At 45.2% G+C, this 14,565-nt stretch overlaps 1 protein-coding gene across 4 annotated transcripts in view; it reads left to right on the forward strand.

Moving 5' to 3' along the window:
* TBC1D9B (TBC1 domain family member 9B) overlaps positions 1 to 14,565 on the forward strand; it is a 169,932-nt gene that overhangs the window by 78,856 nt on the left and 76,511 nt on the right. For all 4 annotated transcript variants that reach the window (XM_086931332.1, XM_086931334.1, XM_086931335.1 and 1 more), the window contains exon 10: positions 10,089 to 10,303. In XM_086931332.1, coding sequence (XP_086787458.1) covers positions 10,089 to 10,303 — 215 coding nt within the window. The remainder of the gene's footprint in view (positions 1 to 10,088; positions 10,304 to 14,565) is intronic.

Consider the following 14,565-nt stretch of genomic DNA (forward strand, 5'->3'; position numbering starts at 1 on the left):
GGACTGGAAATCCGCTCAAGTGATTCCTATTAAGAAAAAAGATCAGCTGTCTGCTGACACGCTCTCAAATTACCGTCCCATCTCGCTCCTCCCGCTGATGAGTAAAGTGGTGGAGAGCTATGTCAACACTCCGCTAATGGACTACCTTGATAATCAAACTATTTTGGATCCTTCAAAATCTGGGTTTAAACCCAATCATTCCACAGAAACGACCCTTATTGGGGTTACAGATCATATCAAAATCAATCAATCAGACATTTATAGAGCGCGCTACTTGCCCTTTAGGGTCTCAAGGCGCTGAGAGGAGCGGGGCGCTGCTACTGCTCGAAGAGCCAGGTCTTGAGGTGCTTCCTGAAGCTGAAGTGGTCCTCGGTCAGTCGTAGGTAAGTGGGGAGGGCGTTCCAGGTCTTTGCTGCTAGGTAGGAGAAGGATCTTCCTCCGGTGGTGGCTCTGCGGATCTGTGGGATGATGGCGAGGGCACAGCTGGTGGAGCGGAGCTGGCGGGTGGGGGTGTAGAACGTGAGTCGGCTGTAAAGGTATTCCGGGCCCATGTTGTGGAGTGCTTTGTATGCGTGGGTGAGCAGTCTGAAAGTGATCCTTTTGCTGACGGGGAGCCAGTGGAGATTTTTCAGGTGGGTTGAGATGTGGCTATGGGAATGTTGAGGATGTGTCGTCCGGAGGCGTTTTGTATGCGCTGAAGACGGTTCTGGAGTTTGCCGGTTGTTCCAGCGTAGAGGGTGTTCCCGTAGTCCAGTCGGCTGGTGACAAGGGCCTGGGTGACTGTTCTTCTGTATTCGGTGGGGATCCATCGGAAGATCTTCCAGAGCATGCGCAGGGTGTTGAAGCATGAGGATGAGACTGCGTTGACTTGTTTGGTCATCGTGAGCGAGGAGTCCAGGATGAAGCCCAGGTTGCGTGCCTGGTCCGTGGGTGTCTGTGGGTGTCTGTGCAGTGCCCAACGCCGAGGGCCACCAAGAGTTGTCCCAAGCAGAGGGGGATTGTCCGAGGATGAGGACCTCCGTCTTGTCTGAGTTGAGTTTGAGACGGCTGTGCTTCATCCAGTCTGCTACCTCTTTCATTCCTTCCTGGAAGTTAGATTTGGCGGTGGCTGGGTCCTTGGTGAAGGAGAGTATCAGCTGGGTATCGTCGGCGTAGGAGATGATGTTGATGTTGTTTCCGTGCGATTGTGGCGAGGGGGCTCATGTAGATATTTAAGAGTGTTGGGCTGAGTGAGGATCCTTGGGGTACGCCGCAGATGAGTTCGGTTGCCGAGAAGCGGAAAGGGGGGAGGCGGACTCTCTGGGTTCTGCCGGTGAGGAATGAGGTGATCCATTCCAGGGCCTTCCCCTGGATGCCCGTGTTGTTGAGGCGGTGTATTAGGGTGTGGTGGCATACGGTGTCAAAGGCTGCTGAGAGGTCCAGGAGAATGAGGGCTGCTGTTTCTCCGTCGTCCATCACGGTTCTGATGTCGTCTGTGACTGCGATGAGGGCGGTCTTGGTGCTGTGGTTTGCTCGAAATCCGGACTGGGAAGGATCAAGCGAGTTGTTGTCCTCGAGGAACGCGGTCAGCTGTTTGTTGAAATGGCACTGAATGCTAATAAAGCAGTGATACTGGTCTTATTGGACTTGACAGCAGCCTTCAACACGGTCCCTCATCAGAAACTGATTTTTCATCTAAGACACCGGTATGCAGGGACAAGCTCTTAACTGGCCCATCAGTTTCCTCGACCAGTGCACTCAGACCATCAACTTGGGTCCGTTTCGTTCCCAAACCTTGAAACTTACTAAGGGGGTCCCCCAGGGCTCTTGTCTAAGCCCGACTTTATTTAATATATATGCGCCCCCCCTTGCAAAGGTTATCAGGGAGCACGGTTTTACCCCTTTCTCTGGCGCTGACGATACCCAGCTACTTCTGACCTTTGATAAGAACTCAGAGGATATTGAGCAGCGTTTTGCTAAGGGTATGTTAGCTATATCTGAATGGATGACGGACCATTGTCTTCAGGTAAATGCGTCTAAGACGGAAATTCTGTTGTTTGGTACAGCTCAGACCATCTGGTGCCGAATGTCTGACATAATATCGACAGACAGAATATCGATATGCAAAAATATCGGAGCAAAAATATCGGAATCCTATCTTCATTAAGGTAAGTACAAAAATATCGAAAAAATATCGAAGTACAAAAATATCGGAATCAAAAATATCGTTTTTTTAAATGTATTAATAATGATGTAAAAATAAATTTAAAATACATATAATTTTACAACTATTAAATAAAAATATTAAAACAAAATTAAAACTAATACATATACATTTAAAATAAATAAAACATGTAATAATTTAAAGTAATTTTTTTTTCATGTAATTTATTTGATTTAATGTAATTTTTTTTTGTTTTTACCCTGTACGCCTGTACCCCAAAAACCCAAAACTGACCCTGAACCCTAAAAATATCCCTGTACCCCAAAAACCCAAAACTGACCCTGAAACCTAAAAATACCCCTTTACCCAAAAACTGAAAACTGACCCTTATCCCTAAAAATACCCCTTTACCCAAAAACTGAAAACTGACCCTGAACCCTAAAAATACCCCTTTACCCATGAACTGAAAACTGACCCAGTACCCTAAAAATACCCCTTTACCCAAAAACTGAAAACTGACCCAGAACCCTAAAAATACCCCTTTACCCAAAAACTGAAAACTGACCCTGAACCCTAAAAATACCCCTTTACCCATGAACTGAAAACTGACCCTGAACCCTAAAAATACCCCTTTACCCAAAAACTGAAAACTGACCCAGAACCCTAAAAATACCCCTTTACCCAAAAACTGAAAACTGACCCTGAACCCTAAAAATACTTCTTTACCCAAAATTAATTAATAATATTTAATTACCAATTAATTATTATTTAACAATAACAATAAAGTAAATATATTAGCACATTTGCTGTAATTAATTTAATTTAATAAATATTTTTTTCCCCAATTAATTAATTAAGAATAACAATATATTATATATAAAAAACATTACTATAATTAATGTAATTAAATAATTAATATTAATTAATTACCAACTAATTAATAATTATAAATATGTCAAAAATTATATTAATTAATTAACTAATTAATAGAAATTAATTACCAATTAATTAATTAAAATATGTACAAACATATATTAATTAATTATTATTAAATTACTTCCCACCCTATTCCCCTATAAACCCATAACCCGCTACAGAACATATTTATCAATAATCAATTAATTAAAAATAAATAAAAATTATTTCTTAATTAATTAATAATTCCTACTAATTAATAATTAATTTAACATAATTAAATTACTTCCCACCCTATTCCCCTATAAACCCACAACCCGCTACAGTAGTAAAAGACAATATTTAATTAAATTACATTAAAAATAAATAATAAAACATAATAAATACAATATAATATACACTAAATTTATTTAAAAATTGATATTAGTAACATCAAAGTTATTAATTTCGATATTATTGACATCGATATTTACAACTTCTATATTACTGATATCATACCAATATCGATATTAAGACTGTCGATATTACTTACCTTCGATATTTTGTCCCATCGATATTTAAACTTCGATATTTTTGTATATCGATATTTAAAAATCGATATTTTGTCTGTGTACCTCTGGTGCCATAGGTGGTGGCCTGCTTCATTAGGTCCAGCCCCCTCTCCAACTTCTGTGGCAAAGAAAATTGGGAGTCCGCGTAGATGTTCTGCCATCCATGAAGGACCAAGTTATGACTATGACGGGGACCTGTTACCACACCTGAAGCCTCCTGCGAAGTATGTTTCGCTGGTTGCCACTCTCTGTGTGAAGAACCCTGATTCAGGTAATGATTATTGGCCGCTTGGACTACTGCAATGCTCTGCTGGCATCTGCTAACGAGTCCCTTCTCAGCAGACGGCAGATTGTTCAAAATGTGGCCACTCGCCTTGCACTAAAAAAACCTCCTCGCACTTTGGTAGGACCTTTATTAAAACAGCTTCACTGGCTCCCTATTCGCCAGAGAATTAATTTTAAGCTTGCGTGCCTCACTCCTAAAGCTCTGTGGCACGAGCCCCAGCTACCTGGCGGTTAAATTCAGTCTACTGTCTGAATCGCCATCTTATAACGGAAGGGAAAGGGCTGTTAGTGATTCCCCGGTTTAAGAAACTTAGGACAGGCGGCAAAACTGTTGTGCATTTGGCCTCAAAATTCTGGAACACCCTACCTGTGGACCTGGGTAATTGCTCCAATCTTCTCCGCTTTAGGAAATTCTTGAAAACTGCCCTATTTAGAGTATAAATTCTATCTGCACTAATTCGCCTGACTTTTGTGTTGAGATAGCACGGAGATACCCCTCAGGGGTGATTCTTGCACTTTATAAATCCTATACATACACCCAGAGGGCACCTTATAGGTGCCCCCTGGAAACCTACTAGTGTCAGGTGTGCAGGCTGACTGGTATCGTCCAGCTTGCCACCACAGACACATTTAAGACCCCCTGCAGGTGGGATCCCACGCTCTCTGAGGCCGGAAATGATGCCTGCTCCAGCAGGCTGGCTAGTGATTTAGCATATCAAAGCTAGGGGATTCAAAGCCCTGGCGCCTTTGATATGCAACCCGGCTTCCCCAAGACCTAGGAGATGCCGCCCCCTACCTTTAGGCCCATTTGGCACCAGTACAGGTAGGAAATTAGCCATGCAAGTAGGCGTTTTAAACCACCAGGCTAGTCGCACTCCTAAGGTGGGCAACCTGGTGTGCTCTGTGAAAGAAAGGTCTTGCAGTCTTGTTTTTGTTAGAATTAGGAACTCTGGGACAGAAAGTGGTCATATAGAGGATGTAGTGAGCCCAGGGGTCAGTAGCCCATTAGCTACTACCCTACATGCCCCTTAGCACCCCTAAATTGAGCATTTAGGTGGCCCCCTGACACCAGAAAAGCAGATGCACCTGACTAAAAAAGGACAAAGAGGAGCCAAAAACACAAAAATGGTGGACTAGCTGTGGACTTGGTGCCAAGCCCTACCTGCCTGCATCTGTCCCAACAATTGCAAAGACGTGACTGATCCTGCAGCTATGCATTCTCCAAAAGCCTTAGGGGCTGCTAGTACTTCGCCAGTCAGCCAGCATCTCCATTGAAGTGGAGGAGCCACTTGCCTGCAGGCACCGAACTCAACGGTCAGTTCACCCATCTGCTGACCACCGGGTCCAGGGACACAGCAGCTAACCAAGTGAAGGTCACCATACTCCAGGACATCTGATCTATCTCCCCACCAATTCTGGAGACACCAAGATCCTGAGAAGCCACCCTGCACTAATACCCAGGGTATTGGACCCCTTGTTCAGTGTCAGACTGACTTGCTGACGTGGGACGTCTGCTTCAGCGAGGTCAAAAAGTGAGATCCTCTAACGCAAGTGACCTGCGAGACAAAATGCCAATGGTGCGCACTTACTCCAGAGACCCTCAAGAACTGAGCCCTTCTTTGGGTTCCTATGGACTTGTCCCTACTTGCAGCACTTACTTACAGGTTTTCTTTATAGATTACAGCAGTTGCGTTCGAGGCTACCCTTGCGGCCAGCACCTCTGCACCAGGACACACCAGGACAGGTAAACAAAAACTGCTTGTTGTTCTAAGGACCTTGATCCAGACTTGCCTTAGGTCCAGAAAAACAGTCCTGTAAGTTGTTTGCAAGTGACCCTATGCAGTGTATTTTTTTCCGTAGGATAAAGTTAACAGCTGTATTTTCTAAGTGTCTGGAAATTGCTGACTAGAAAAGTATATACCTAATTCCCAAGATATTAGTGTCCAAATGAATATAGAAATCTGTTATTTTTCTAAATTGCTGTTGGATTTCCTTATTGAGTGTGTCTCATTTATTGACTGTGTGCAACAAACGCCTAACCCTCCCCTCTGATAAGCCTAAAACTGTTCGACTACACCACCTCAAATAGAGCACCTTGGGATGGTTAAAGTAATCCCCGTACACTAATAAGGGATACCTGAACTCTCTGCACAGTGCACCTCATATTGGTACACTATATAGAGCGCCAGCTTCCTACAATACTCCCAACATGCCTCCTGACTTCCAGATCCTCATTTCTCCTCTGTGTAGTTACTGGGGCATTTTCGAGAACTCTTGACACTTTGTATCCCTTCTGTGATGTCTTTGCCAGACTTATGATTTGGTGTTTTTACACCATGGATGCTCATTGATTTCACAGGTTGTTATACCTGGCATCATTTGGGGTGGTTTCCCCCGTCTTTTTGCCTCTGACCTCCTATTTTTGACTGTGTACCGAACTTCAATTTTTCTGGTTTTATGGCTCTGTACACTTAACCACTGCTGACCAGTGCTAAAGTGCATGTGCTCTGTGTCTAGAATGTAACAGTATTTGGTTTCGCCATGATTGGCATATTTGATTTTCTGCTAAGTCCCTAGTATAGTGCACTACATGTGCCCAGGGCCTGTAAATCAAATGCTACCAGAGGGCCTGCAGCACTGATTGTGCAACCCACACAAGTAACCCTTCAAACATTTCTCAAGCCTGCCACTGCAGGGCCTGTGTGTAGTTGTAAACTGCCATGTTGACCTCTAAAGTTCACCTACTTGCCAGGCCCAAATCTTCAGTTTTTTATATCTAAGGCACCCCTAAGGTAGGCCCTAGGCACGCAATGGGCAGGATACAGTGTATTTAAAAGGTAGGGCCTGTGCTTTTAAGTTTTACATGTCCTGGTAGTGAAAAACTGCAACATTTGTTTTTCACTACAAAAAGGACTATCTCTCCCATAGGTTAGCTTTGGGGCTGCCTTGTAACACTTTACAGGTGTATTTTCTAATTGAGAGTCAATGGAAAATTGGAGTTTGTTGTCTCTGGACTCATAACTTAAAAGCATCTTTTAGAGCAGCTGTTCTTTAAAATGCATGTCTGAAAATGCCACTTTTAGAAAGGTGGAATGTTCTTATGTTAACCATTCTGTACCCCTGCCTGTCCCTAGAATATCCATCTGGGTTGGATGACAGTTGGGCTTTGCAAATTCACTCTAAACTGTCACAATCAAAGGGAGCTGAGGTGTGCCCTGCATATCCTGATGGCCCATCACGAGGCTGATTGGTCTTCCTGAGTTAAGAGTGGTGGGAGGAGTGGACATTTGCACCTGGATAGGGCTGTGCCTGTCCCCACTCAAAAAGCTGCTTACCCCCTGTAGTGTGTCTGGAGCCTGTGCAATGAAGGGCAGGGTCTTCTGCACTACAAAGAGCTTTCTTTGACATCTCTCTTACTTCAAAGGCTAAAATGAGAACAAGAACTGGACCACTGACCCAATGTACTTCTGGAATGAGGACTTTCTGCCAGGAAGAAGAGCTGTTGTACTGCCTGAGGGACTGCCACTTTACTGTGTTGTCCTGCTGTATCCTGCTTCTTGTCTGGGAGTGTGGGGACTGGACTTTGCTCTCTGCATCCTGCTTTCTAAAGTTTCTCCAAGGGCTTGAGTTGAGCTTGCCTCCTGTTGGAAGTCTCAGGGCCATCAAACACGTCACCGGCAGCACATGGGCTCCTCTGCTGAGAGCCCTACTCTGCCAACTGGTGCCACATCGATTTTCCGGGCCCTTGGAAGTGAGTTGGCTGTGCTAAAAGAGAGGAAACGAGCACCTCGACTTAGAGTGCGACTTTGGGGCCGCTCTTTGACAAAAAGCTGCTGTCTGCACCAGAGCTGTGGACACCACTCAACGCAGCGACTGCAACTTGCTACGGAGGCCCGACGCAGAGCCTCCACAGACCCACCGCACCGTGAGTCTTGAGCACTGCGTCACCAAAGTTGTTGACACTCTACTCTGCCTCAGCACCTGTGGCCTGTGGTGTGACATCGACACCGCCAAGTCTATTCCTCGCAGCTTGACCCTCAATACTTTATCAGCCCTGCACTGCCAGCAGAACTGGCGTCTTGCCGCCACCAACGCACCACCTCCCCTGCGCCCTGCAACATCCACGGGTGTCAGCGCCTCAACAACTCTGCACGGTTGTACGGCTTTACAACGCGTGCTTTTACACCACGTGCCGTTACAACGCGGTTTTTTCAACCCAAGTCGTTACCACGACATGCGTTGGAGGGGGTGCAAACTTAGGAATTTTTTAATTTACTATTCCAACACCAGCCTACGTACAGTAGGGAAGGTGTTGGATAGTAAATTAAAAAAATCCTTGTCCTGCAGCGCCCTCCAGCGCAAGTCGTGGTAACGACTTGCGTTGAAAAAAAACGCGTTGTAACGGCACGCGGTGTAACAGCCGTGTCGTAAAGGCTGTTCCCCACTCTGCACAGCCTCCAGGAACCAACGCCTCACTTGCTTCACTGATGCCTCACCTCTGTTGTGTAATGAGCCGTCCTGAGCAGCAACTTGCCAACGTCTTGCATAGCAGTAAAGAACCGATGCCACACCAGCCTCCGCGGTGCCTCACCTCCCCCAGCCACACCTTACCTCCCCGGCACCTTGCAACATCTGTGTCAGCGCTTCCAAGGCGCTCTAACAGGGGTCTGTACGATTCTGTATCTAGCCCAAGCTTGTGGATTCGACTCCGTCAAGAACATAGAGAATGCCATTACCCGAGCTATTGTGTTTCTAGGCGCAATAACTGCATTTAATATTGCAAAATTCATATCTTGACTTGTATATTATGGATTTTGGTCATTTTGATCTTCTTTTACTCTGATTAATGTTGGCTATTTTTCAAAACTGGTGTGTAGTATTTATGTGGTGTATTCACTGTATTGTTGTGTGTGTTTGGGTGTGTGTTTTTGTCTGCACGCACAAATGCTTAACATATTGGCTCTTTAGTTTAGCCTGACTCCCTGAGCCAAGCTACCAGAGGGTGAGCACCGGTAAACTTGGTGTGTACTACACTTACCCTGACTAGAGTCCCTACTTGAACAGGGTGCATACCACTTCCAGCTAGAGTCTGTGTATGGGGTGTCCTTGTGGCCTAACTGCAAAGTTTTCTTGAGCTCCTGCCAAACTCCATCTACGTTCTTTGTTTATCTGAGGTGCCCTTTGGGGTGCAATACTGGTTTGCAGTTAAAGTTTTTACTGGTTCTTTTTGCTGGAATTCCTTCCTTCATTCTTTTTACCAAAGGGTATACCCCCAATGCGCCTTATGTAGTAGTTCTCAGCAGTCCAGGACCTCGCATTGCTCCTTGGGACATTCCTTATGAGGGGCCCATATCCTTGACGTATTTCCCTCTGTCACTTCTGTCTCCAAGTAGGCTTGCTTTACTCTTTGTCCCTTGGGTCTCCCTTGCCCTTCAGAACTCGCATAAGGGGTATACCTCCAAGTGTTTTCAGGCCCAGGTATTGTTTTTTGACCTTTGCACTGCCAGGAGTCATTTTGCCAAAAGGTTTTCTTTAACCAGAAATAATCGTAGAGCCTACTTAGGGAGGTGTGCCCCTAGAGTACTTAACTGGTCTGCTCGTTTCACAACTTTTAAGTGTCGCCCTGGGTTAATGTGGAAGTGTATAAATAAGCATGTCCAGAGATGTCGTCTGAAGCTTTTACTGCAGATATGGTGGCTGGCTTTATTCTATATACATGTTGTCTGGAAATGAGAATGCACTCTGTATTTGCTTGCATGTACTCTATACTGTAGTCAGCCCAGGTGAACATTTGTTCAACTATTTCCATTAATACTTCGGTTATTTATAAATGTGCCCTGTAGTTCTACTGAGAACAGGTCATAATGTGGTCTGCATACTGCATATACTATTGAGGTCAGTTGGGATTGAGCCCTATACTGCTTCTCAGGTCTGATGATGATGTCTGTAGTATCTGCGCGCATATTTCTTTACAGACTGTGCATGAATATGATTGGCATCTTCTCATGGGTAAAATATATTGCTCGGAATTGCTTCCAACAGTCTATGAGACCCGTCGAATGCAGTAGGGAGCAACATGAGGCATTGGAATCATATGCTTTGGGTGGGAAATATAAAGTGTATGGCAAGCTTTCTTCTGTTCATTAATACGTTCTCTACTCCGTTATTCCCCACTATGTGTCTCTACCTCGCAGGAGCCTGGAATGAGATGGTGACTCACCCTGGCTATTATGCAGGCCTAGTGGAACAGTCCATGGGGAAGTGCAACTTGGCCACAGATGAAATTGAAAGAGACTTGCACCGCTCCATGCCAGAGCACCCTGCTTTCCAGAATGAGCTGGGTATTGCCGCCCTCCGTAGAGTGCTTACTGCCTACGCCTTTCGAAACCCCAACATTGGCTACTGTCAGGTGAGATTGATGGGACAAAAATAGTAACTTATGGCATATAGTATGCCCCTTCTGTAGTAGATTTATGGTGTAGCCTTTCCATTGAAGGTTGCTGGCGGAAGCCTTTTGTGGTAGACATCGATTGGCATATTTGATGCAAAAATTTCTGTAGCAGCCAAGTACATTCTGGCTCTGCAAAGCATGCAATCCCAGAGCCCTCTAGTCCTGCTATCCAGACATCTAATTCAATTATGCTACTTCTAACGTAACTGCACTCGTCGGCGACAGGTGAACCTTAGAAAGCAATACTATTGAGAAGGGGCAACATTTCCTAACAACGAAATGGTAATTTTCACAAAATTTTGTTTGCTGTAGGTGTGTATTTCCCTTTGGAAAAGTGGTGCTTATTTTTTTTCGCCAGGAACCGATTGTAAATCCTAAATACATTTTTTTACGTTTTTTAAGAAAAACGAATCAAATTCAAATTCTTTAATTAAAACATGCTATGCACACACCTTAACAATGTCAGTGATGTGTTTGATTTGGTAACCTCCTGTTTTACTCAGGGTCACTGAGACATTAGGGAGTTTAGGTCAAGGCTCATGGGACATGAGGTGTTAGTCATGGGCCCTCCTATGTGAGGAGTGTCGCAGCAGGGCGCTGCACTTTTGAGGAATCTTGGTCGTAGATCTCCATATACAAGTAGCCTTTGTTACAGCCCTTCAAATGTGATGAGTTGGGTTAAGTTGCTTTAGACCCAAGGGGTCTTCGGTCATTCAGATGTTATTGACACAGTTTGGTCATGGCCATGGAAATGTGTGGATATCAGTTGGTCGGGGTCCCTCGGTAATAAAGGGTGTTGTATTGTTCGGACCTCTCAGATAATATTGGTTGATCAGGGCTCCTCATGTATGAGGGTCTTGTTCAGGGACTATTGGAATAAAGTTGTTGACATGGATTTGAGAAGCTGTAGCGTCCTGTCCTTGCATGTTTTTTTGGACAGCCCTTTGTTTTTTTTTCTTCCCTGTGGCCTTGCCTACCTGCAGTTTGAATTCTTTCAACATACTTTAATGAAGTTCACCCCCATTGTGAGCAGCGATCTGTGATTGGCGGTCATTGCAGCTAAATTCTTGTGCAGGGGAACATACCTTTTTGCATGCCAATAGCTTACCTTTTCTGCTCTTCCAATAAAAGATCCGCTTGTTCACCCAATAGGATTCTTAAAGTTTATTATATTTGGAACATGTGTGAAGAATGCCTTTGTATAAATGTGGATGTGTGGGTAATGAATCAGCTAGTAAGTGGTGGAGCCAAATTGACCCATGCTTATGACCTCCACAAAATGGTGGTCCCTTTTATGTTGAGCTGGTGATGCACATCTTTGATATGACAATCTGCATATACAAATTCCATATCCCTTCCACCGACCAGTTTATATGATGGGTAGGGGAGGTTCCCAATAAACTGTAGTGGCAGTTTCACCTGCCTGGGGGAAATTCGCCTGTTCCCCTTTTTAGGTCTCGCTGGTGTTAGCAGAGCGAAGCGCTGCATCCAGCGAAAGACCTTATGTTGTTCACTTGCCGGGAATGTTGGACAGGGGAAGGGTACGCGCTTTCCCTCGACGATTTCATCTCTAGGACGCGCATCTGCTGGCGGGCTTTCATCACGTGTGCAGAATCTCTTGGGCGCTGCTGGTGGTGTGAGCGCGCCTAATGACTTCCGTGTCTCGCTTTGTTTAAAAAAAGCAGGTAATCAGCAACTGAGTACGCGACCATTTGAAGCTCTGCTTGTGATTTTGATGCAAACCTGTTTGTCATAGCAGATACCACGTCTCTGCTTCCAGCAAAGCGTCGCTTAGTGCGTCACGCAAGAGGAAGCCAGACATCATGGTTAGGCACAACAGACATGTCACAGACATGTAGACTGAAAAAAGACTGTCAGCTGCGCCTGCTGGAAGTGCTTCTGAGGTGTGACTGACTGAACCCCAACCTTATTCTTTGAGAAAGACCAAAGTGCCAAACATCCCCCTGATGGAGGCGGATGAAGTGCACCCCGCAGCTACTGAGTCGAGACTGGTCCGGGCCACACTTTGGGGTCACTGATGTCTTCAATAGAGCAAGAAGAGCAGCGTGTGTGACGCCTCTGATTGTGGTGAATGGCTGCTTGTCACGAGATCTTAAAAGGAAACGAGCTGCGTCTGCTGGGAATGTAGCAGCATTTGCTGAACTCTCTAAACTAAATAACACAATCCCAACAACACACACTTAAAAAGAGAATATAGTGCAACCACGCAGTAAAAAAATTGAAATAACGTTACACAACAGCACACCAAAAACAACACTTCACCACCGCAACAGAAACACAGCATAATCTGATCAACATGCAGAAACATTCTTGTCACACATTTACCACCTCTATTGCACGTGGTACGGAGAGGTTGTACGAGTACCGCCTTACCACCAGGACATGCATGGAACGGGGCCAGTCTAAATGTTTCGTGATACAGCCTCAACCCTCTTTGGTGCAAGTGAAAGTAGCTGAGGGAGGGAGTGTGCAGGCGGTAGAGATGCCCTGGTTGTGCCCAGTACCTGCTAATAAACCCCCTCTGTGCCGCCTCTGGCCCCTTAGATGCTAGCCTGGGCCCCTGTAGGGCCTTGCTCTCTCCCTGTCCCTCAGTAGGCGCTGCGCACTTACACGTCAGTAGCAGCCGAGATAGCACTCAAGCTGGAGAGACTGCGCCGAAACTCGTCAACAGCACCGGGCCTCCAGGGGCCTCCGCTGCCTTCTCTGTGGTTGTTGATGTCTCGGGCGGGGCTGACGCTCTGACACAGCCCCTCTCCACCTCCTGCTTTTTAAAGCATCCCCCCCCCCCCGCCCTTCTCCACAGGACCCCTTGCTGCGCACCGTCTAACAATGGAGCTGGATCGTGGTATACTGACAAACCAGTGCACGAGCCGCGAACTGGCTTGAGAGTTAATTGCCTCATGTTACGTAACATGTGTTCTTGTGTTTTGAGTGTCTGCCTTTTATTGCAGTATTACTCGTCAGGGCTAGTAAGCGCTATATAAATGCAATTACAATACAATACCTCTACTTGTACTTTGTACGCTTTTGTAACATGCACACATGTCACTTTTTCCGCTTGTAACGTACCGTTTGCAACTCTTGTATTTTGTTTGCTCTTGATACATGCACAATTGTCACTATTGCCTCATGTAACGTTTGCTTTTGTAACATGCTCACTTGTAATTTTCTCCTCTTGTATCATTACTGTTCCTATTGTGAACCGCTCAGACACCTTCGGGTAAAGTCAGCGCTATATAAAAACGCATAAAATAAATAACAAATAAATAGTGACGGGCTCTTTCTCCGCCACCCCGCCTCTGCAGACACCAGCCTGCTTCATTGTTGACTCCAACCTCACAGCCTTTCAAGGGCGCCAGATTCGATTACTCCGCAGATGTAATTAAGTCTGCGAATCTTGACCCGATAGTCACGCCTCCAGTCTCGCTTATCGGGGGCGCACAGTCAGTCTCGCGAGCCTCTCGGGAGGGTGATTGTATCTGTGAGCACCTTTTGTAACTTCTGATCCCAGGCCTGCGTACTCTGGGACAGCAGGGCTCTGTTTGGAGGGGAGAGTTTCTGAAATACGCCGAATTACCGAATCAGGTGTTGTGCAAGAGCCTTTCCCAATCAACCATCAGTGGCGGGCCGGGCTGTAAGAGCCCAATGTTTCACAATACCAGCTGCAAACCGGGGGAGTCACGCTTCTTTCTGTAATGAACCCATCAGTTCGTTATCACTAGCTCCGTCCGCTTCAGTTGTCTCGCTCTCATCATAGTCTTGGCCTAATAAATATGAGCGTTTGCTACGTGGCTAACATTTTACCTACATGGCCAGTAAAGATATTGGGAAAATCCGTGAAATCAAGTATTCTGTTGGCATCTTTGAAATGCAAAATATTAATTTTAAATACAAGAAGATATTATATATTTAAGAGACTCAACAAAATAGTTGGATCATGGTACCATAGCGATGGACACACTAATTGTGCACATTCAGGAGGGAGGCTCAGTTCGGTATTACTGTGAAAACCGTAACATTAGTCTAATTAGTTGAGGATGCTCAGACTCCAAGCTGCTAATGGCGACAGTGGGAGCAACAGTGTTCACGTTTACAGTACTGTAATTTTGTTTTTGGATAAACATTAAATGTGTGCCTGGCATTTACAGAATATATAAATAAACTTTTATCTTAATCAATGTGTGCTCTCAGAAAATTAG

The sequence above is a fragment of the Lissotriton vulgaris genome, chromosome 7 (assembly GCF_964263255.1).
Source record: "Lissotriton vulgaris chromosome 7, aLisVul1.2, whole genome shotgun sequence".
NCBI lineage: Eukaryota > Metazoa > Chordata > Amphibia > Caudata > Salamandridae > Lissotriton > Lissotriton vulgaris.